The 24,067-nt window shown below is 47.2% G+C and overlaps 2 protein-coding genes across 5 annotated transcripts in view; one reads left to right on the forward strand and one right to left on the reverse strand.

The window, feature by feature from the left end:
• Window positions 1-5,736, reverse strand: part of CDK12 (cyclin-dependent kinase 12) — a 45,095-nt gene extending 39,359 nt beyond the window's left edge. For all 4 annotated transcript variants that reach the window (XM_015413883.1, XM_015413882.1, XM_015413881.1 and 1 more), the window contains exon 1: window positions 4,195-5,736. In XM_015413883.1, coding sequence (XP_015269369.1) covers window positions 4,195-5,252 — 1,058 coding nt within the window. In that variant the 5' untranslated portion in view covers window positions 5,253-5,736. The remainder of the gene's footprint in view (window positions 1-4,194) is intronic.
• A 5,554-nt stretch (window positions 5,737-11,290) lies between these two features.
• Window positions 11,291-24,067, forward strand: part of MED1 (mediator complex subunit 1) — a 39,705-nt gene continuing 26,928 nt past the window's right edge. The window contains 3 exon segments of the mRNA XM_015413879.1: window positions 11,291-11,511; window positions 19,469-19,578; window positions 21,065-21,143. Coding sequence (XP_015269365.1) covers window positions 11,484-11,511; window positions 19,469-19,578; window positions 21,065-21,143 — 217 coding nt within the window. The 5' untranslated portion in view covers window positions 11,291-11,483.

The raw sequence follows: 24,067 nt of genomic DNA on the forward strand, positions 1-24,067 counted from the left end.
AACGTCTGGAAAGCTCTGCCCTTCAAAACGATCCCGGGGGATTCCCCCCCCCCCCCCGTGTGGCAGGGACCTCAGTTTATTTGATAAGGGTTCCTTAAGCTACTGGCAATAGCAAGCGCCACCTGCACCAAATGGATGAGAAAAGGAGGATTCATCAAAGGCAAGAAAAGCAATGAGGTTATTTGCAAAGCCAGTCAGGTGACCGAGAGTGTGCTAAAAATGAACAGAAATGGGATTCGCCCTCACTGTTCACTCACACACATTAATTCCTTAATGTTTCCCATTGCCTCCATTTGTCCTATTGATCTTTACTGAAGTTGCTTTGAGATACAATTATATTCTGTTTCTCCAACAAAAAAAAATCCAAGCACAATGCTCTATGCTGCACATGATAGTGGCTCAGCCAAGTTGTCATCTCCCCACGGCAGCATCCAAAAAGTACATCAGGTACCTTGAGATGATAGCAGTCGACTCATGTGAACTATTCCTCTCTCATTAAACACAGAGATGTTGCATGCCAGCTTCCGGCAATGCTTGCTTGACGTGCAGGAAGAGGCAGCTCCTTTAATCCTGAAGTTGAGCTAACTTGTCCTGCACTGGACTCAAGCTGTAACACAGCAAATATGAGCTTGCTACCAGAATATGCTTTGTGCTTGAAAGAGCAGTTGAATTATGCAAACAAGCTGCCCCATGAAGCTCCAGCATCTCCTTCCTGGAAGGCTTGGAACAGAAAGTCAGATAAGCACCTAATAATGGCAATTTAAATCACACAGGCAAGAAAGCCATTTGGAGAACAGTTAGAAATATATTGGAAATATTAAAGCAGGTTCTTGCTTTAAAGAGGAAGTCTTCTTAATTGATCACATGCAACAGTGCGACTCTGATCAAGAAATGGTACTAGTTTTACCAACAGTGACAAACACAGAACAAAGTTTGAGTCCAGTGGCACCTTTAAGAGCAGCAAAGTTTTCTTCAAGGTATAAGCTTTCATGTGCATGCATACTTCTTCAGACACTGTATCTGGAAAAGCATGCATGCATACAAAAGCTTATACCCAGAGTTAAACTTTGTTGGTCTTAAAGGTGCCATTGGACTTAAGCTTTGCCCTGCTGCTTTGGAACCAACACAGCTACCCCACCTGAATCTGACAAACATAGTTTTGGCAAATTCTTTGAACTCTTAGTCTTTCCCACATAAAGAACAGTTACTTGGAGGGTTACAATGAAAAACTGCAGCATTTCACAGAAGCCATATTAGGATATAGATCAACAAAAAATTGCTACATTACATAGGAAAACCTGATAAATAAGTATTTTCTCATGTTAGGCATATTTATAAGTAAAACTTACTGGAAGTATATTATTTGTAATTTTATTTTTGTACTTTTTGGGGAGTAAGCTAGCCACACCAAGCTTGGAGGTTCATACGACTAATGACATTTCCCATTCAAACCTTGCTTTAGTAATGGAACAAAGTACATGGCCTTTGGCAAGTTGTCATTCTCTCTCAACCACAGCACCTACAACATGGGATCATCACAAGAGGCCTGTGTACAAAGCTGCTATAAGCACCGAAACATGTATGCAAAGCCCTCTGAATGCTCGAAAAGCATTGTACAGACACTGCATATTAACCTTGTGCACAAAAGCTTGTTTCCAAGACCCATTCTACTCTAATAATAACGAAAAGAGAATACAGGGTAGAGATATTCAGACACAGGGAAGCTTGACTCAGTTCATCTGGGGCAGGAACAAGTGGAGTCCTCACTCCATAATACGCCTGTGTAACCGCCGGACTTCCTCCTATCACAGAATGGCTGCCAGCTGTTCATATGGAAGCACATCGCACCAAACAGCTGCTTCTATTTACTACGTTTATATCCGGTTTTCCCCCCAATGGGGACCTGAAGCAGCTTACACTGCTCTCCTCATCTCAATTTTATCCTCATAACAACCCGGTGAGGTAGAAGAACACGGACAGGTTTTGAAAAGCAGGCCTAACATATCTAGTATCCTAACCTTCCTCCAAACAGCTCTGGGCAGCTCTGTCTTCCCCGTTATATTCTCACAATCATCCGGCAGAGTAGACTTAAGTTGAGCCAGATTTGGATGGGTAGCCATGTTGGTCTGAAGCAACAGAACAAAGTTTGAGTCGACTGGCACCTTTAAGAGCAACAAAATTTGTTGGCCTTTAAAGGTGCCATTGGACTCAAACTTTGTTTTGTTAGGTTGAGACAGTGTGATCAGTCACCCAGTAAGCTTCATACTAGAGTGCGGATTCAAACCTGGACTCCAGGATCTTATTCCATCTCTCTATCCCCAAGAGTACATTGGCCTTACACCTGCTCCTCCTAGGCAATTTCATTTCTACCCTTCCAATCACTGGACATTTTAACAAGCTAATAGCTATTTGTGAAGTAATGTTTCTCAAAAAGAACACTTTATGCCAATTATTTCATTCATCCTTTTAACAGCCCTGGGAGGAAAGTCATTAGTATGTCCATTGTACAGAAGAAGAATTTGGATTTATATTCCGCCCTTCACTCAGAATCTCAGAGCGGCTTACAATCTTCTTTCCCTCCCCCTTCCCACAACAGACACCCTGTGAGGTAGGTGAGGCTGAGAGAGCTCTTTCAAGGACTGCTCCAAGAGAACTTGTGACCGACCCAAGGTCACACCGTCCAGCAGCTGCATGTAGAGGTGTGGATAATTAAACCTGGTCCTCCCAGATTAGAGTCCACGCTCTTAACCACTACACCAAACTGGTACAGAAGAGGAAATCAATGGTGAGAGATGGTAACTTGCTCAAACCAGCCACAGAGTTCCCAGCGAAACAGATATGAACCCTGTCAACAGCCAGCACAGCCAGGGGACAAGTATGCTTGGTCTACATTGACAAAATCCTAGTAGCTAGACAGAGCACAGACAAGTCACAACAAAACCCCAAGGTCACATACAAAGTACCAGCAGCAACTACACAGAACTACCCAAGGACAATTACCTTTTCAGCTGCCAGGTTAGCCCCACAATGATACGTGTGGTGAACAGTATTTTCAGTTTTACAGATTCAGGGAATCATGCAATTTCAGCAGCTTCCAAATAGTTGAGAAAGTGCAAACTCATCTCATGCAAGACAGACATAACAGGGCAATCATCAAGGTCTCATTCAGCTTTATATATCAATGATTTATAGCAAAAGGTACTCGTTGCTCTCAAGGTCAATTTAAACAGATTTTATGACACCTGGATTCTGTCATATGAACACATATGAAGCCACTTTATACTGAATTGGATCTTAGGTCCATTAGGATGAGTATTGTTTACTCAGACTGGCAGCAGCTATCCAGGGTCTCAGGCAGAGGTCTTTCCCATGACTTACTCTCTGGTTGTTTTTAACTGGAGATGGCAGGGATTGAACCTGGGATCTTCTACATGCAAAGCAGAGGCTCTTCCACTGAGCCACAGCTCCTCCCTCTCAGATTACAAGAGCTTTAGTCAAAGGGCTTTTTTAAGCTTCCTTTTCCCTCTACCCATGTGAGCATTTATTCCCTGGAAATATTTCCAAACACAACCTGAGATCCAAGTTACAACACAGAAGGAGACTGCGATTCCACAACACACTGGAAAACTTCATTTTGACTTGTGAAGTCTTTTCTAGTTTGACAACACTTACAATCCAAATAACTAATTTTTTACTGAAACGTACTACCTACATTAACATGAACAGACAACAGAACCAGAGACTTCGGTGCTGAGTGGTTCTAAACCCTGCCTATTTTAATTAACTTAAGCTGGTTTCAACAAAAAGTACTAGCCATCAAACCCATTCTGGGCATCTCTCTCACCTCTGCGCTTTAAGAACAAGCCACGATATGAACCATGACCCAGGATATTTTATTAAATTGAACTTTCAAAATTATAGTTCACTCATTGTCTCATTTGTTGACTGGAGCTAGCGCCTTTCCAAATTAAGTCCCCACAGCAGTAGAACTGGGATAATTACCCAAAGCACAGGACTGTTGTAAAATAAGCTATAAAAGTTATGTGCATTAAATTACTCTCATTACAAGTTTCTTTTTTTTAAAAGCATCTTTTTACAACAACAGTAATATCAGCTTCAGGTTATCAGGACCTTCCACCACACCTGAACCAGAGAGGTCCACTTTTTAAAAAATCAACCATAAAAACCACACACCTGGACACAGGACTCCGGCTCAGCGACCGCTTGGAGATAAAAGGACTGCTGGAACGTCGTCGATTGAATGGACTTGGGGAGCGTCCACTGTATGATCCACTTCCCCTCTCATAGCTAGATGACCGTCTCCGGCTGTATGGGCTAACAGACCTCTGGCGCCTCCCATAAGGGCTGGGAGAGCGCACATTGGACTGATATGCAGCAGGTTCCTTGTATGGTGGGCTAACTGATGGCCTCCTTGAGGACCCACCGGGGCTCTTCTTGTAGGAATCGTAGTTACTAGACGTGTGCGAACGTGGAGGACTTAGATCATAGTCTTGGGTGTAGGATGCGCCTGAAGCACTGTCATCTTGCTTTGGACTGTCCGACCATTTGCGGTGAGGACTCCTGGATTTCCGCTTTGGACTGTCAACTGATTTGTAGCTCTTAGGGGCATCCCTTTTCCGGTGGCTTTTACTGCGGTCTTTGTGCCCAGATTTCACCTCGCGCTCTTTCCTGGACTTCTCCCTATGTAATTTGGCTGAGCGGGACTCCTTACTACTGCTCTTAGATGACTTTGAGTGGTCATCGTTCTCTTCATGGAGTCTTCTGGAGGTTCCCAACACTCTATCCTTGGTAGAACTCAGCTTGCCCAAGGACTCTTGGTTCCTCTCCGTCCTCTTTTCCTTGTCCACCTGCTTGCTTTTCATCAGCTCACGAACACGCTTGTGCTGGTGATGGCGATGCCTATGTAACCGGTCACTCCTCTCCGATGCCCCTTTCTTCTCATCATTATCCCGATGTTCCGGCTTTATAACTGCTTCATCCGAGAAGGTATCTGAATCGGAGCTGATGTCGTCGTACTCCACAAGTGGCTTGATCATGCCTCCCAGAGATGTGGCTCCTTCTTGGGAGCCCAAGGGTGAGTCTTTGGAATGCCTGGACTTGTGTCTTTTGTGCTTGGAGAGCCGGTGCCTCTCTTTGCTATTGGAGCTCCCACTGCTCGCCACCGCTTCCTGATGCAAGGACCCCCCTCCCCCTGCATCCTTCTTGCCCACATGTCTCTCTGGGTTTGGCATTCCTTCTCCACTGTGCTTGGAAAGAGGGGGGGGCAAGCCTCCAACCCCCCCCAAAAAAACCCCACTAACCTTTCTCGCTCCCTTCCACAACCGAGGGGCTTTTCTCCCTTCCCCCCCTAACTTTTCTCCCACATTCAACCCACCTTTCTCACTCCTGCATGAGGGAGGAATGTGGCCGATGGGCAAAGTCTATAAAGAAATCTAGATGAGAAGGCAAAACCGTTTGGTCTGTTAGGTCCGCTGTCTCACAGGCAGATCTCTGAGCCGGGAGGGGGGTTCCCCTAAATCCTCCGGGTAGGGGACAGGTAGCTCTGCCTAGATCATCCCCAGCATCGGGGGTAGGATGGGAAGGACGGGCTGTTAAGGCCCCGAGTCAGTCTTCGTCCTTCCCTTTCATCCTAGGCTCCTCCCCCTCCGCCCCCCCCCCGTTGGTTGCAGAGACTTCCCGGGTGGGGACTCTGAGACCCTCCCCCCACTCGCCCCAAGCAGGGACTCTCCCCGCAGCAAGAGGGCCCAGGTAAGGGGACCCCCCCCTCCCCACAGAGGAGGAGGCGCGAGAGCCGCGGCCGCGCTCCCGCAGGGGCGAGTCCCCTCACCGGCCTGGGCCGGCGAGTCAAGCGAGGCCTCCCGCGGGGGCCCCCATCCTCCGCCTCCCCACAGCCAAAAGGCGCCGCTTCGAGGCTCCGAATTGAAGGGGGGGGGGCGGCGCGGAAGGTAGGAAAGTGAAGGGAGAAGGTTAGCCGCCCAAGTCTCGCGAGAGTACAGAGGAGGAGCCGCTGTTGCCGCTGCCGCCCTCGTCGGCCGCCCGTTCTCGCGACGCCGCTGCCGCCGCTTCCTTTACGACCGCTCGGAGGAGGGGGGGCGATTCTTTCCCCCCCCCCTCAGTTCCCCTCTTTCTCTCTCTTAGTGGCTGTTGCCGCGCGGGCGCGCGCGCTACCTGAGCCTGCCCCTCCAAATACCGCGAGAACACGCACGTGCGCGTTCTCTCTCGCCCTTCCTCGCGCGCAGGCGCACGGGGCCTCGCGAGCTCTCGCGGGGTTGGAAGAAGAGGGGAGAGGGAAGAGGGGGTTCTCCTCCGCCCCGCCCCCCCCGTCTCGGCCGAAAGTTTTTTTTAATCTTCCGGGAACGGGTGCTGTAATCTCGCGAGAGGTCGTGTTGGGGGGGGAAATCCCTCTTTAAAGGGAGGATCTCTACCGGTTTGGAGGAGGAACAATTTTTTAAGTTTTGGAGGAGGAAAAACTTTATTCCGGGGGGGAGACTATGAAGGAAACGTCGAGGTTGTGAGGATGGAAAAGGGCAGGGTGCTGCTTCGTGGAGGGCTATAGAACAAAACGTGTAGGGTTATAGAACACAGTGGGTCCAGGGGCACCTTGGAGACCAACAAAGTTTAGTTCTGGGGATCAATGAGAACGGAGCGTTAGGTGGGGTAGCCGTGTGGGTCTTGCAGCAGCAGAACAGAGTTCGAGTCCAGGGTCACCTTTAAAACCAACACAGTTACAAGTACAAGTAAATTTATTGAATTAAGCCATTGCAAAATACAAAGAGACCATAGCAATAACAAAAATTACCACCATTAGGTAAAGGTTTCCCTTGCTCGACTCTAGGGTTGCATCTCCGTTTCCAAGCCGAAGAGCCAGCGCTGTCCGAAGATATTGCCATGGTCATGTGGCCGGTATGACTAAACACCAAGGTGCATGGTAAAAATCGTGCTAATAAAAAGGCTAAAACCGATTTAATCAGGTAACCAGCCCCATAGATCTAATTTTGGACACTGCTAAAGCAAACAAAGAAACTCTATAAGATACATATGCATCATTATAAGCTTTTGTGTGCACGCACACTTCTTCAGATACATTTGTGCCTGCCCTGCTAGGAAACAGAACAAAGTTTGAGTCCAGTGGCACCTTTAACCCCAACAAAGTTTAATTTAAATCGGTAAAGGCTTCCCTTGCTGGAAAACCAGCTGAATCTAACTCTAGGGTCGTGGCACTCATGCATCTCTGTTTCCAAGCTGAAGAGAGCCAGTACTGTGTGAAGACATTTCTGTGGACATGTGGCTGGCCGCATGACTAAACACCAAGGCACACAGAATGCTGTTACCTTCCCACCGAAGCAGTACCTATTTATCTATTTGCAATTTCTTGCTTTTGAACTGCTAGGTTGGCAGGAGCTGGAACCAGAGAAGGGAGCTCACTCCATCATGTGGCACTCGGGTCTCGAACTGCTGAACTACCGAACTTCCAGCCTGCAGTTCAGCGTCTTAACTACTTGAGCCACCACAGCTCCTGGCAGAAATAGAGAAAAGCAAAAGTACAATACCACCCTGAAGACTAACAGAATAGGTGGCAGGGCATGAGCTTTCATGAGTTACAGCTCACTTCTCCTGGGTAGAAGTCGCCAAAAGGGTTGCCAAGTCCTCACCGGTTGAAGATCGGGGGAGTACAGTCTTGTTCCGCGAGTCCATGTGCGCAAGTACATCACCCAGAAGTGACGCAATCACGTCGGGCACGTTGGGGGTGGGGCCACAATCATCCGAGGGAAAACCATAGAGTTTCCCCTCGGATGATTGTGGCCCTGCCCCCAACGTGCCCGACATGATTGCGTCACTTCCGGGTGACGTGCTGACACCGGGCATGTTGCGTGCTTTGGGGGTGGGGTCCCCCCCGGGGCCTGATCTGCCGGCGGCGGGTAACGGGCCTCTCGGGTGGGGGTTTCCTCGCTCCCCGGGGAGACTTGGCAAGCCTAGTCGCCAACCATTACATATAAGTAGGGTTGCCAGCTCTGGGTAGGGAAATACCTGGCAATTTGGAGGAAGACCCTGGGGAGGGGAGGGACCTCAGCAGGATATAATGCCATAGAATCCACCCTCCAAACAGCCATTGTCTCCAGGAGAACTGATCTTGATTGCCTTGAAATCGACTGTAATAGCGGGAGATCTTCAGGTGCCACCTGGAGGTTGGCAGCCCTACATATAAGTAGAGAGCGGGGAAGGTGTTGCCAGGAAGAGCTGATTAGAGTCAAGATGCATAAGTAACTGAGCAATATATATAGCGAAGATTGGATTAAGGTAATTGGTAAAATCTGTGAAAAGCAGCAAATTAGCATACAGCATAATAAGTGTTTACAAACAGATGCCAGAACTGAATGACATCAGCATGTGTTGTGAGATAAGAAACCGATATCTCTGTTTAGCCCTGGGGGGTCCCATTTTCCTGAGTGCTGCACTAAGAATTTCAGAAGCAGGCTAGAATGGGAGTTTGTTGAGTTACAACTTATCACAACACTCAGAACGATGGGACCCCAGAATAAAACACTAAAACTTATACCCAGAATAAAACTTTGTTGGTCTTAAAGATGCCACTGGACTCAAACGTCATAAAATTGTATTATGAAATTCAAGCCCAGTAGTACCTTCAAGACCAATGAAATCTTCCAGGCTTTAGTGAGTGAAAGCTGTTACCATGGGAAATGTTAGTCTTTAAGGCACTACTAGACTTGAGTTTGGTTCTACTGCTACGGACAAACACGACTACCCACCTGAAACAACTATTATTGTAAAAGCTTGAGATGTCCAGTGCCCTCGTTTCCAGTTTCTTTCCTCTAGCAGTTAGTTCAGCCAAACTTTTATTCACTTTATTCTCTTTTCTCCAATAGTCAGTGAGGGAAATAACAGTCTACTCTATATAGTGTAGGGGAACTTTCTTCTTCCCATTTCTCTCTTCCCACCCCCTTCCGCTTTTATTTTCCACAAAATTAGGCCACTTGGTTACAACACAGTCTTCAACAGCCTCTTGAGTTCTTTCTTTTCCATTCCTCCACGTAACTTTATTTAAAGGTACTTCTAGGGTTACCATATTTTGAAAAGCAAAAAGGAGGACATATTTCCCAACTGACTACTTCAAACAGGTGATCACTATGACAAAGCTCATTTTAGATTCAGGTGGGTCGCCATGTTGGTCTGAAGTAATAGACCAAAGTCTGAGTCCACTGGCACCTTTAAGACCAACAAAGACCCCGGTCACACGGCAAAGTTGCCGCGGGAGAAGCACAGAAGGTGGGCAGATTATCCGGGCACGATCACACCCCAACATCTGTGAAGTGGAGCGCACCCGTGGCTTACCGCCGACAATGCGGATTTAAAAACTAGTACCTCCAAGGTACTAGTAAACGTTTGCCACGGGCTGCCTCCAGACGCCCGTGGTGTGATCGCTCCAGTGCGTGGCATTCCCCTCCGGTCCCTCGTTTACCCGCTGGCGCCAAGGGAAGGACCCGTGCTGTTCCACTGGCATCGCATAACCGTGGCTCAAACTGCGCCGGGGCAATTAGCAACGCCTCCCCCCCGCAATATCCGGCCCGTGTGCCCAGGGCCAAAGTATAGTTCTGGGTATAAGCCAGATGCTCAAGTGAACTGCAGGCTGGAAGATCGGTAGTTCAGCAGTTCGAGACCCGAGTGCCGCATGATGGCGTGAGCTCCCATCTCTGGTCCCAGTTCCTGCCAACCTAGCAGTTCGAAAGCAAGAAATTGCAAGAAGATAAATAGGTACCGCTTCGGTGGGAAGGTGTTCCGTGCGCCTTGGCTAGTCATGCCGGCCACATGACCATGGAAACGTCTTCGGACAGTGCTGGCTCTTCAAGCACCGCAACCCTAGAGTCAGATTTGACTGGCTTTCGAGCAAGGGAAACCTTTACCTTTACCTATAAGCTTATACCCAGAATAAAACTATGTTGCTACTAGACCTGAGTTTATAACTAGAATTAAGGTTTGTTGGTCTTAAAGGTGCCATTGGAGTCATATAGGGTTGCCAGCCTCCAGTTTATGGCTGGAGATCTCCTGGGATGACAACTAATTTCTAGGCAATAAAAATCAGTTGACCCGGAGAAAATGGCCACCTTGGAAGGTGGGCCCCTATGGCATTAAACATTACTGAAATCCCTCCAGACTCCACCTCCAAACTATCCAGGTATTTCTCATCCTGGAGCTGACAGCCCTGGAGTCCTATCTCATTTCAAATACCCCTACTATTTAAACTGTGATAATTGCTTTTAACTAGGAATATTCCTAACCTTCCAACTCAAAAGGAGGACATTTTCATCAGCTTTTTAAAAAGAGTCCAAAAGAGGGCAGACACCAAAAAAAGGAAACCTGGTTACCAGTGTTCCCTCTAAGCTGAGTCAGTGTGAGCTACATCACAGTTTTTTAGTCTCTGGCTCACACATTTCTGTCTTGGCTCAGGAGGGGCTCCAGAGCAGTGTTCCCTCTAAGCCGAGTTAATGTGAGCTAGCTCACCATTTTTTAGCCTCCAGCTCACACATTTTTGTCTTAGCTCAGGAAGGAGGGCTCCAGAGCAAACTAATTTATGCAGTAGCCACGTCGCTCACTCACAACTTTAATGCCAGTAGCTCACAAAGTAGAATTTTTTGCTCACAAGACTCCACACCTTAGAGGGAACATTGCTCCAGAGCAAACTGATTGATGCAGCAGCCAAATGCTCACAACTTTAATGCCAGCAGCTCACAAAGTACACTTTTTACTCACAAGACTCCACAGCTTAGAGGGAGCCTTGGTCCAGTGTCACTTTTAGGACTAACAAAGTTTAATCCTGGGCAGTGTTCCCTCTAAACTGAGTTAGTGTGAGCCAGCTCACAGCTTTTTAGCCTCCGGCTCACACACTTTTGCCTTAGCTCGGGAAGGAGGGCTCCAGGGCAAACCAATTTATGCAGTAGCCAAATGGCTCGCTCACAACTTTAATGCCAGGGGCTCACAAAGTTAGAATTTCCGCTCACAAGACCCCATAGCTTAAGAAGGGACACGGCTGGCAACCCTAACTATTTGAACGCCACCATTTCCCGTGATCCTCGTCGACACTCCCAACTAGGCGCCCAAAGAACTTCGTTTGCCGCGTCATTTAAAAAGAGAACTAGAAAGGCGTCTCCGAGTCTCGCGAGAGCTTCCCCGCGCCCTCTCCCATTGGCTTAGGCCTTCCCCGGACTTCCCGAACGCTCCTCTCAGCTCTCGCGAGAAGAGTGCGGAGGCCCCGCGCGGCCGGGGAGCTGGGCAATGGTGGCTGTAGAGTAGCTCGCGCGGGGCCCGCTCAGTCCCCGACCCTCCTCAGCCGCTGGAGGGCGGGGCGGGTGGGTGTGGGGCCTGGCTGAGGCGCTTCCGTTTTACCCCCCCATGAGAGAGAGCGGAGGGGGGCGGCTGGCCCCTTCCCCGTCTCGCCCTCCTGAAGGATGAAGGCAGCCCAGGGGGGGGCCGAGGGGTGCGGGGGGGGGAGGGTGTCTTGGTGTCTTTCCAGGTCTTTTCTCCATCAGCAGGGGGTGTGTGTGTGTGTCTGTTTTCCTGGGTTGGGGCATTCGGGGCGTGTTCCCTCTTCAGGTAAAGAGGAGCGAGAGAAAAGTGGTGTGGGGGGCGGGGAAGGACTATCTTTGGGTTTCCAGTTCTGGGTTGGGAAATACCTAGAGGGTTTGGGGTGTGTGGAGCAGTGTTCCCTCTAAGCTGAGTTAGTGGTGAGCTAGCTCACAGGTGTTTAGCTTCCGGCTGACACATTTTTGTCTTAGCTCGGGAAAAATGGCTCCACAGCAAACTGATATATGCAGTAGCCAAATCGCTCGCTCGCAACTTTGATGCCAGGAGCTCACAAAGTAGAATTCTTGCTCACAAGACTCCACAGCTTAGTGGGAGCATTGGTGTGGAGCCTGGGGTGGGGGGGACACCTCAGCAAGGGTATATTGCAATAGAGCCCGTCCTCCAAAGCAGCCATCCCCCCCCCGGGGGGGAATATTTTGGTCATCTGGAGATCAACTGTAGCAGCTGGAGATCTCCTGGTGCCACCTGGAGGTTGGGAAGCCCGATTATTGTAGTGACGGTGGAAGAGGACTGTGGGATTATGGGAAGGGGTTTGGGGCGAGAGTTGCCAGGTCCTCCTTGGCCTCTGGTAGCCAGTTTGGTGTTGTGGTTAAGTGTGCGTACTCTAATCTGGGAGAACTCGGTTTGATTCCCCCACTTCTCCACTTGCAGCTGGTGGGTGACCTTGGGCAAGCCATAAGTTCTGTCAGAGCAGTTTCTGTCAGAGCTCTCTGAGCTCCGCCTACCTCACCGGGTGTCTGTTGTGGGGAGGGGAAGGGAAAGGAGTATAAGCTGCTCTGGGACACCTTTGGGTAGTGAAGGGCAGGGTATAAATCCACTCTCTTCTTCTTCTGGTAGGGGATGGGGGGGTACAGTTGTGAGATTCAGGATGGGAAACTCCTGGAGATTTGGGGATGGAGCCTGGGGAGGGCAGGGATCTCAGTGGGGTACCATGCCATAGAGTTCATCCTCCAAAGCATCCGTTTACTCCAGGAGAACTGATCTCTAGTCTCAAAATGAGGTGTAATTCCAGGGGATCCCCAGGTTCCATCTGGAAGCTGGCATCCTTAATTGGGGCTGGGGCTCAGTGATAGAGCATCTGCTTGGCTTGCAGAAGGTCCCAGGTTGAACCCCCGACATCTCCAGTTAAAAGGAGTAGGCAGGAGGTGATGGGAAAGACCTCTGCCTAAGTCCCTGGATAGCTGCTGCCAGTGTGAGTAGACAGTACTGACCCTGGTGGGCCATGGGTGTGATTCAGTATAAGGTAGCTTCATGTGGTTATGTGGAAAGAGCTGGGGGGGTGTCCTTGCCTTGCCTTTATAACTTTCCTGAGATTTATTGGATACAAAGGGGGGAACTATGAAATTTGAATAGGAGTCTTCCAGAAATGTATATTACTCTTTGTAAGGCTATGAAAGAACAAAGACCCCCCCCCCACTTTCTCTGCCCACTCTCCTTGTTCGTACTGGGAATGTACTAAAGCTAATGACTAGAATGTCCAGTAGGTCTCTAGAGGCCCGTTGGATATAATGGGACACAGGTTGACTTTACTGGGCACATTGAAACACATGGAAATACTGTGAACGTGCAAATAAAACAAGGGACTAATTGAGAGAAGTAATGGATGGAGCCTAGCATGGACCCTGGGAGGGACAGTCGCTGGGAGTAGAATGAGTGCTCTTTGTTCGGTATAACAGTCCCCAAGATTGGGATGACTGATCTAGGCTTGCTGTGATGGCCCCGAGGAGGTGGAATGATAGCCAGAAATGTGGAATGATAGTCTCAAGGGTGTAATAGTGGTCTTTGTGAGTAAAATGATTGAGCTATGTTTGGAGTCACGGCCCCTGGGAGTGGAACAAACTACACAGCCCAGAGCCATGCTTTGATACAAATGTAATGTTGGACAGACTAAAATCTGATCATTTTCATTCCAGACTTTCATTCCATTCCATCCATCACCATTCTGCTCCTATAGTACAATCCTATGCAGCATTCTTCCATTGAAATCTGTGGTTTAGACTGGATTGACTGCATTGGATTGTACTTCCAGTGACTGTGATTCCAATTTTGAGATTTTTCAGACCATGATGAGTCATTCTGCTCCCAGGGTCTGTCATGTTGGGAGTGTGTCATTCTTACCCGTGCAGTCTGGCTTTATTGCATGTTTTCTTGTTTGTATAATAATGTCCTTATTTGCATTGTTTTTAATTTTATTATGCTGTCTTTATTGCATTGCTTTTAATTGTGTAATACGCCTTAAGTCTCGGTGAGAAATATAGGCTATAAATGAAGCAAATAAAATTAAAAATACATCCTAATTCTAGGGACCATGCTTGACTTATTCAGTTCTTCCCCCCCCCCCCCCCCCCCCGCGGCGTGTTGTTTTATTTACACCTTTGCAGTATTTCACTGTGTTTCGATGGAGGTCGTCTAAACTGATTGCCGTTCCTGGCTGTCATTTTATTTAGTGGACCTTCAGAGATCTCCTGTTATTTCCAATGGACATTGTTGTCATTTGTTTAAACATACCTTTTAACCTATACTACATCCCATTTTTTGTTACTGTTTAATTCGTTCTTTTCCCCACCCCCAAGCCCTTGAAGCATAGCTTATCTTTAGGATGGGAAGGGGCCAGTGTGTGGAAGAGAGGTTTTACAGCCCTCTAGGAGAGTGGGTTTGATAAGAGAGAACAGTACGTGTGAGAAGGCCAACTTAATCAGAAGAAGAAAGCCAGAGGTTTGTCATCCTTGCTTCCTATGAATTTAAGATTTGTCCTGCAGTACCACAACAAAGATGCTTTCAGAACATCATTCTGGCTCCTAGCATTGGCAACCTAGCTCCCCTTGCAGGGCTTGTGTGCAAGGGCATAATGGAGGAAGCCACCTGTTCATCAAAGGACGCAGAAAAGAGCAAGTTTCTAAGGCTTTTGATAAGGAATGATGACCCGGTGACAGAGCATGTGCTTTTCATGTCCAGGGTCCCAAGTTTAATCCATGTCTTCTCCAGTTTAGAGGGGATCATGTAGAAGGTGCTCCCTGAGGTCTTGGAGAGCAGTACCTATTAGAGCAGACTACCCTGGAAGCTTCATAAGATCATGAACTGGGAACAGAAGATTCCTTAGAACTATCAGTGATTAGAAAGACTGCAGGTGGCCACTGGGCAAAATATTCAACTTAAAATAGTTTTTCAGTTGTTTTAGGACAGGGGTCCTCAAACTACGGCCCGTGGGCCACATGCGGCTCGCTGAAAACATTTATCCGGCCCGCCGGCAGGGCCGGCTCGCCTAGGGCGCACTGGCCCTCAGAGGCGCCAAACTGCAGATATGTGCAGTGTGCATAGGAATTTGTTCATAGGTTTTTTTTAAACTATAGTCCGGCCCTCCAAGGGTCTGAGGGACAGTGAACTGGCCCCCTGTTTAAAAAGTTTGAGGACCCCTGTTTTAGGATTTAACGCAGATTTAACGCAGTTAAATGAGGTTTACTTATTCTCCCTGTAATTTCTAATGACATATACAGATGTACATATGCATTATATATACATACACATACCATTGCCACTTCTTTCAGGCTTTTCAAGCTATGTTAAAGAGCTTACCCAGAAGTATTATTCTGATATTTAGCTGTAGGGGACTATAGTGTGTGTTTAAGCTTGATAATAGTAAAATCCAAAAGACCTCATCGCTGCTCATATGAATATAACGTGATCTCTAGAACATGCCCTAGAATCTTCTACAGTGGCTATCCCACACTAGACATATATTCTGTTGTCTAAATCAGTGTGCAAGTGGTTCCGTAAAAATAGGAAGCCTGAATACAGTGGTCTAAGATGGCCTAAGTTGGAAACAAGGCCATAAAAGCTGGGAGCCTGTCTGCCTACACATACCTTTTAGTCATTTGTATTTGGAATCCTCATTATGTGTGATGTTGACTAATCTGCTTTTTTCATAGGCCTCTGAAATATTTGCTCTTTGTTAAAAGTGGCAATGAGTTTTGGATGTGATGGCACTGAGATACAGTCTGATAGCTAAGACGGGTTTGTTCATTTCAGTTCGTGAATCTGCCCTGTAGTAAATTGTCGGAGTGGATTGTGCCATTTCAATCACACACATTTAAAAAGTTCTAATTTTATAAAACATCACACTGAGTACGCCTGTCCCTAAACATGAAAAAAAAAAAAAAAGCAATTCAGGGCCAGTCTATGAGAACGATGGGATGTAGGTCCTGGTGACTAGCCCCTGAGAGGGAGCCAGAGGAAAAGTTATTTGGAAGGCGAAATGATCTGTTGTGGGGAGAAAACTGGTCTAATACAAATAAAATGGGAAGTAGTAGTAGATCTAGGCAAGGATAGACTTCTGTTGCTGTTCTTTGGGTTGATCAAAAAAACTAAACGGAGTAACGATGCACTCAACTGCTATTAGCTTAGTTTGTCATTTGTGTAGCAGTTATTGCTGTGTCTCTTGGTTTCTGCTGTTCTTGTTTCACAGAGGAGGAACTGAGATAGGAAGGCAGCTGGGCCAAGAATCTGTGAAAGAAGTGGGACTTTAACACAGGACTCCCCATTTGTTCACTTCTGTGGCAATTGTTCTATGCAGTCTCACTGATGTATCAATTCACTCTTGTGGTGTGTTTTTTTAAAAAAAATTATAACCTGCCATATATGCAGAATTTACAAATGGTAAGCCCCTGGTTATGCAATACAAGAGTATATAAGGGCAAACCACAGAGGGTTCTCTATTGCCACATGAGCCCTCTAAAAGTAATCTAATTCTGCTTTGCTGTACATAATCAACTTGATCTAGTAAGGATGTTCTTAACTTTTTTGAAAAGTGGGAAATCTTGCCCAGCACAATCACCTTGAGGCCCTTTAACCAGAGAGGTCAAAGCTTAAACCCAGAGGCTTTTTAATTGCAAAGCCACTGAGGTATATTGCCCTTCCTTGACATCTCCCCATTTTTCAGGTTGCTTTAAACCTCTCCATTTTTAGAACAACAGGTTTTGCGTCTTAACTGGAGGCAATGATGAGACTAAATAAGATGAAACAAGTCTTATTAGCTCAGTTCATTTACGTAGTCTTGCTCAAATACTTTTTTATTGTCTTCTGGACTTGGTAAGATCTGCTGTAACTTTTATATGATGGATAGCTTTGGCCAGTGTTGTAATACAGATATATTATCCCCTCCCACTACATGTTTACTAGTCCCACTTTATCTGTGGGTCAGGTAAGCAGAAAGTAGATTGTGGTTTACCAGTGATCCATTGTTCAACTTCTGTTAGACCATGTGGTACTGATTGTCTTGGAATGAATGATGGACTAGATCGGTGGTCGACAAACTGCGGCTCTTTGGCCCCTTGAGTGTGGCTCTTCCGCCGTTGGCGCTGATGGCCTCCCTCACCCGCACTCCTAGGCCTCGGAGCGCGCCGGTATGTCGCTCTGGGAGAGAGGCACGGGGACGGGGCGGTCACATGGCGAAGCCCCGCCCCCTTCTTCCGGCCACCCTCTGCTTCCAGCCTCATTTTGCTGCAGAACGAGGAAGAAGCAGGAGGGTAAGTCGGCTTCCTCCCCCCGTCTCTTCCTGGCCGAGGCTGCTCCAGGGCCAAGCCAGACCTTCCCGGAGGTGCGCGAAGCCACACACCCCGGGGGAAATCTCTCTCCCCCCCCCTTCCTGGCCAAGGCTGCTCAGCCAGGCCTCCAGGGCCAAGCCAGACGTTCGCACCGGCGTAAAGTTTGTGGGGGCTGCGGGGCGCCAGCTCCTCCCCGAAATTTCCCAGAAGGGCGTTGCCGCTCGGACATCACACGCGAGAGGTCATTCTGGCTCCCCCAGCTCTCCTTTGGGGCACCTTAAAAAGTTACAGCTGCCGCTCTCGGCTGCAGCTGCGACACCCGCGTGGGGTGGGGCGAAATGTTCTCCCTCCTCCGGGGTGGTGGCCTTGGACTCGTAGGGGCAAATTCCACCTCTCGCGTGAGAGGTCATTCTGGCTCCCCCAACTCTCGTTAGGGGCTCTTTAAAAAGTTATGGCCGCCGCTGCTGTTCTTGGCAGCAGCTGCGACGCCCGGGGGGCTCTGCGCTAGAACAGTCGGGCCTGAAAAAGGGCCAACCGAATGTCAGTTTCAGCCCCATTATATCCTATGGGCCATTGAAGTCAATGGCGAAAACATAAGGTATATTCTGGGGGCTGGAGGGGAGGGAGTTTGAGGGAGAGGCTCCAAACTTGCAGGGTAGCTGCTGGAGCCTCTCCCCAAAATACCAACCAAGTTTGAAGAACATTGGACCAGGGGGTCCAATTCTATGATTCGCCTCCTTTCCTCCTGCCTGCTATGGCTGCATAATTGTGAGAGATTTCTTAACATAGTGTTTCTGCCAGGGAAGCTGGGGACCCTGCCCATGAGTCTCCATTTCATCCTCACAACAACCCTGTGGGGTAGGTTAGGTAGCGAAGGGGAGATTTGGCCCGGGGTCACTCAGCCAGCAGGGTGAGAATACAAACCTGGGTCTCCCCACATCAATCTGCAACTCTGACCACTGTGCAGTGCTGCCTCTACTGATCTGTAATGTTCCAGAGGTGTTGTAATGTAATACTCAGTTTCTCAAACGAGTGTATGCCTGTCTGTTGGTCCACTTAGGAGTCTTGATTCTGGTTGTGTGGTGGGCTAGTTGTGGCAAATGGTAGGGAAGCTCAGTATTTCTGTATACAGTTGTAGGGGCTTTATTGCAATGTGCTATGGCCTGATATTATGTTCTTATTCCAGTGTGGAGTGTGTGTGAGGCAATGGAAGCTGAGTGATAGGGTCTCTCCAAGTGATTGCCAGAAGTGAGATGCGTCCTGGTCTTGTGTCTTACAGATAATCTTACAAATAGTCCTTTGCATTTATAGCATGCTTTCAACTTTAAAAGGATCATAATGCTGATTGTGTGAACTTAGGCAAATCACGAGAGGTAGAGCAGGAAAGATTGCATCAGTGCTTAGTTCTTGTGGCCCTTTCTTACACACCCAAGGAAAGGCTGATCGCCACTTTGGGGCCAGGAAGCAATTTTTCTCCAGGCCAGTTTGGCCCCCAGTGATCCTGGAGGGTTTTTTTTAATCATATTCTGGGCGTGGAACAGGGGTCACTGGGGTGTGTGGGGGGTATTGGTGAATTTCTTGCATTCAGGGACACTGAACCTCTTAATATGAAATGCTGTTGAGAGAATGGGGGAGGGCAAACAGCTCTTTGAGCTTCCAGAGGCCTCTGGAAGGCTGCAGCTGGGAACAGAATGCTAGCTGCTAGCTAAGAACCTTGAATCTGGTCCAGCGAGGCCATACATATTGATGCTGTCTAGTGCGTGCCTAAAATTAAAAACAACATACAAACTTGACTTACCCAAACTTTCCAAGGAGATGCAAGGCCATTGTTCACATTAGTGTTTGTCAGTCATTGTCATGATTTAATTTTATGGATACTCTGGACATATAGAGAGGATGAACGAAAGGAGACGAAACAAGTATACAAGACGAGTGTGGATGGGAGAGTTGGAAGGGGTCGACCTCAGCGAACGTACCTCAATCAGATTGAGGACATTTTTAGCAAAGGCCAGTTTAGGAGTACCCTAATTAAGTTAATAACAATGTACCTACCTATATAATTTAAGTTTTAAAAAATTGGCTCTCAAAATAAATTTCAATCGTTGTACTGTTGATATTTGGCTCTCTTGACTAATGAGTTTGCCCACCACTGGACTAGATGGTTCTTGGTCTCATCCTGCAAAGCACACATTCTCATAAAAATGTAGATATACAGGATCAATTAACATTACTATTACTTAGGACATCATGGAGGAAGGAAGGAAGTGACTCTGTTACTGGTTTGACTGGCATGTGCTTTTTCCTCACAGAGTCGGAGAAACTGAATAAGATGAGTTCTCTTTTGGAAAGGCTTCATGTCAAGTTTAATCCAAACAGCAGACCGTGGACAGAAACCATGAAGCTTGTCCGGCAAGTCATGGTGAGCAGCTTTTGTGTAGCAGTGTTTGGCAAACATCCCTTGAGAACATTCTTTTACAGGTGTTCAAAATTCCTACCCTCAAGGAACACTGTCCATAGTACAATAGTACATAGACAAAGAACACTGTCTGCCAGGATTCTTGCTTGTATCCTTCATAGCACTCTAGCACTTGCAAAGGATTCTGGGATGCATTGTGTCAGGTGCTTTACCACATTGGCCAGGCATGTCAGGCTTTACTGTTATACTTGATGAATTGAGGGCAAGATTTGCCTGAGCACCCTTTGCATCTCTTGTGCTGTGAGGAAAAATAGGTGAACAACCTCTTGTCCAAAGAAGGTGCTCGGTGCTCTGAGGTTCATTGATGAAAAGATTGCTTGGGGTGAAAACCACTGTTCTAAAACTCTAGTTAAAATAAAATTCTCTTTTAATTATAGTCCTCATGGCTTTCTGTCACTCTGTTGGGAATCTTGTTGGTTTCAGTCCATATGAGTTGGAGTGAGCCGTATCAATGGTTTAGCTTCATTTAGTAGTGTGGTGCAGTGGTTAGATTGTCAGAATAGGGTCTGGGGCACCCAGCTTTAAGTTTCCACTCTTCCATGAACGGATGATGGGTGACCTTGGGCCATCATGCTCTCTCAGCCTAACCTACCTCTCAGGGTTGTTGTGAGGATTAAAATGGAGGAACAGGGAACAATTTAAGCTGCCCTGGGTCCTCACTGAGGAGAAGAGTGGAGTATAATTTAAATAAATAAATAATGTGCAAGGAGGACATCATTGGAGGCGGTGTGTGTGTGTGTCATGATCTGGGCTGTGCCACCAGAGGCCTACTAGGCCCAGGGAGCCTGGCTAGCAGTAGGTGAGGCTGGGCCTACAACTCCCAAAAGCCATGAGAGGTTTTGGAGCCAAAATTGACCAATAGGAAAAGAGAAGGGCTTGGAATAAAAGATCTGGAGCAGCAGGAAAAGCTGTTCTTCTTCCCAGAGGGCAGAGCCAGAAGGCAGGCTGCTGCAGGAAGAAACCCTCATCCTGAGGGAAGGGTGAGTAGTCTAAGGCCACTGCAGATAGTGAGCTAGGGACAGTATATTTAGACGCATAAGGGCATTTGATTTCTTTTCACCCACTTACTGTTATTATTCTGCACCTTGTTTGACCTCTTATAAAATAAACTATTTTCATTGTTCACTCTGCCTGGTCCTCACGCCTATTATTCGGCCAAAGGGGAGGTCTAAAGGTCTTGGGAGGGTGCTCTGGGCCTTCTCAAGGGATCCTGGAACCAGAGTGGTGGCAGTGTCAGGTGACACCCCACCTGAGCCGTGGCAGGGGGGGTCTCTGTTTACTCTGGCCAGTGGTGATCAGGAGCAAAGGCAAGTAACTCAAAGGTTCTGAGGATGTAGCTGAGTGTTTTGATCACCTCACTGCTGCTTCCCTGTCATGTTACTGCCAAATGTGACATCAACATTTCCCCCTTTACTTTTCTTGAACACAGGAAAAACGAATCGCCATGAACTCTGGAGGGCACCAGCACCTTGTTAGCTGCTTGGAAACTTTGCAGAAGGCCTTAAAAGGTTGGTCGTGTTTTAGAAACATAGCAGCAAAATGTTGCACTTAAAAAACAAACATATAGTTGTGAAGACCCATCACAGAATCCCTGGGACTTGTATGCATTGGGGGTCACTGAATTTATGTACTTGCTTGGAAGCAGGCTTAGAGTCTACATGTGCAGAAACCTCCAAGCTGGCTTCAAGGGCAGCCCCATGCAAAGAATTGATTGATTAATTAACGTTATGGCCCACCTTTCTCATTAAGACTCAAGGCAGATTACAGAATAAGAACAATGAACTCATACAGCATAAAACATCCAAAGAACAGTGTGATAGGATTGCGATTACAGTTAGAAGACGAGGCAAACAATAAAATGGCAACAGCAAGGTATGTATAGACAAGGCAGAAGGTAGATTACAAGGTGAAAACAGGTCATGTCTACAGTAACTGCGATCTTCTAGGACAGTCTTGTTCCATTTATGACGCCCTCCTGGGCTGTCCCATTTTACTACAGTTCTAATTTGTTTTTTTTATGTCCTCTTGAATATTACTGTTCTGCACATTGTATGAAACAATGGACCTGTGGAAGCCTTCCCATCATCCTTGGGTAGGCTGTTCTGTAACGTGGGAGTCACCACAGGCACGAACAGGCAGCTGACAATCTTACACATTTGTAGGGTGGCACCTTCAGGAGACTTTTGTTCAAGCAAGTGAAGGTGTTGTGGTGAAACACAGCAGGAGAGGCTGTCCTGCAATAAAGGCATTTAGATAATAACCAGTACCTTGAATTGAACCAGTAACTACTTGGTCATCAGTGGAGTGACTGAAGAATGGCTGTGACTGGCATGGGCTGCTTGGTGCCTGAAAGTCACCGGGCCGCAGGGTTTTGTACTGTTAAGAGTGATTGTGATAGTCAAGCCTGGAATTTACAGACCCCTGAAATAGTTTATGTAGAACAGGGGTGTTGAACTCATTTGTTATGAGGGCCAGATCTGACATAAATGAGACCTTGTTGGGCCAGGCCATGTGTGTCATAAAATGTAATGCCAGGTAGCAGAGATATAATAAACTTTATATAAAAGACACAAACACAAAGGGTGTTTTTTTAACTTAAAATAAAAACATGCTTAAAACATTAGCACACTGCAATATTTTGTTTATTTACCAGTGTCTGATAACTGACACCTCTTGCTCTGAATTATTGCATCGAAATGTCTGTGCTGTTGCCATCTTGAATATGCTGTTCAGGTGTGTATCTGTAAGCTGCAAACCTGTGTTGACACAGCAGCAGCAGAGCTGGAAGAAGGGGCCTGATAGAAGCCCTCTGGGGGCCTGATTCAGCCCCCGGGCCGCATGTTTGACACCTCTGATCTAGAAGGCTATTGAGCTTGTGAGCAGGTAGTAAGCGGAAGACAGCAACTTCAACCTGCTTTTCAAAGCCCAGGACTATGAGTTTAACATGTTGTATGGAACCAGAGAACTATGATAACAGCTGGAGTGCAAGTGACTAGTCCAAACAAACAGTGCCTAGCAATTCAAGGCCTATTCTGTGGCTGTCAAGGCAGCAAACATTCCTTTCTCTGCCATCATTATATCTACTCAGTCACACCTAGTAGAGGTTTTCCAGATGGTGAATGAACTGTTTCTGCCTTGTTCCCATCACGCTAGATTGTCAGAAACCTTGACAGGATGCTAGATGTTTTGAGGATTTTTCTTTAGATAAAATAACATCAGTTCCAACTTGGTTGACGCTTTAGAAATGGTGTCTGTAACAGAGGGGGTCCAAAGCCTCTTTTCTGTTGCATTAGGTGACTTTATTTTATTTTTTAAACATTTTTTACCCTGCTTTTCCCTCAACAGGGCCTCAAATCAATTCACAGCTAAAGGATGTAGGCAAAATTCCTTAACATGCCCTCTTGATCCATGTCCATCTTGATTCACAAAGGCTAGCCAGGGAAGGTTACTAAACCAGATTGTAGAGGTTGTCACCGCATCTCTTTGCAGAAAGTGTTTCCACGTTGGCATGGATGAGAGGCAGATAGAACTTGACAGTGTATGAGAATGGACTAGTGCGAGGGAGCCACACAGCCTGGGATCAGCTCCATTCAGGCAGATAGACTTAATTTTACAACGGGGAAGTTCACACCTCTCTATTGGGCAAGCTGAATCTGGTGGGCTTTGGGCTTCAGAACCTGAGGTCCAGATTGGTTAATGCCCTTTTGGGGCCCTATGGGAGGAGGCCTGAAAAGGAGCTGTCCCTGTGCGTGTGTGATTCCAAGTGTGTGATCGTGGGTGGAAATACAGAACGACCATCACACATACCATGCCTGCACCCATCTGTCTATCCTCCAGCCAAGGAGGGAACAGATGCCAAAGAGACTGTAGGTGTCAGTAACCTTTCCCATGTCCCTTTATTTTCGTAGCATTCTAGTTCTGTACTGTATTTAGTCTGGAATTGTGCCTTGTCGTAATAAAGCTGTTTTAGTTCATTGGAAGTGTATGGAAAGCGCCTTGTAGTAATAAAGCGGTTTTAGTTAATTTAGTGTCTTGAAAGCAGCAGACTTTTAATAGCAAAGGGGGTGTTCAGTCTGGTGTAGTGGTTAAGTGCGTGGACTCTAATCTGGGAGAACGGAGTTTGATTCCCCACTCCTCCACTTGCACCTGGCTGGATGACCTTGGGCAAGCCGTGGTTCTGGTAAGAGCTGTTCTTGAAAAAAGAGCAGTTTCTCTCTCAGAGCTCTCTCAACCCCACCTACCTCACAGGGTGTCTGTTGTGGGGAGGGGAAGAGAAAGGAGTTTGTACGCCGCTCTGAGACTCCTTTAGGTAGTGAAGGACGGGGTATAAATCCAATCTCTTCTTCTTCTTCAAGCGAGGAGTGCAGGGCCCTCCTAATCCCTTTCTCCCAGCTGAGATACTTCTGGTATCAAGGCTTGAGCCGAATAGAAG

Source organism: Gekko japonicus, unplaced genomic scaffold (assembly GCF_001447785.1).
Source record: "Gekko japonicus isolate JY-2015 unplaced genomic scaffold, Gekko_japonicus_V1.1 scaffold1407, whole genome shotgun sequence".
Classification (NCBI taxonomy): domain Eukaryota; kingdom Metazoa; phylum Chordata; class Lepidosauria; order Squamata; family Gekkonidae; genus Gekko; species Gekko japonicus.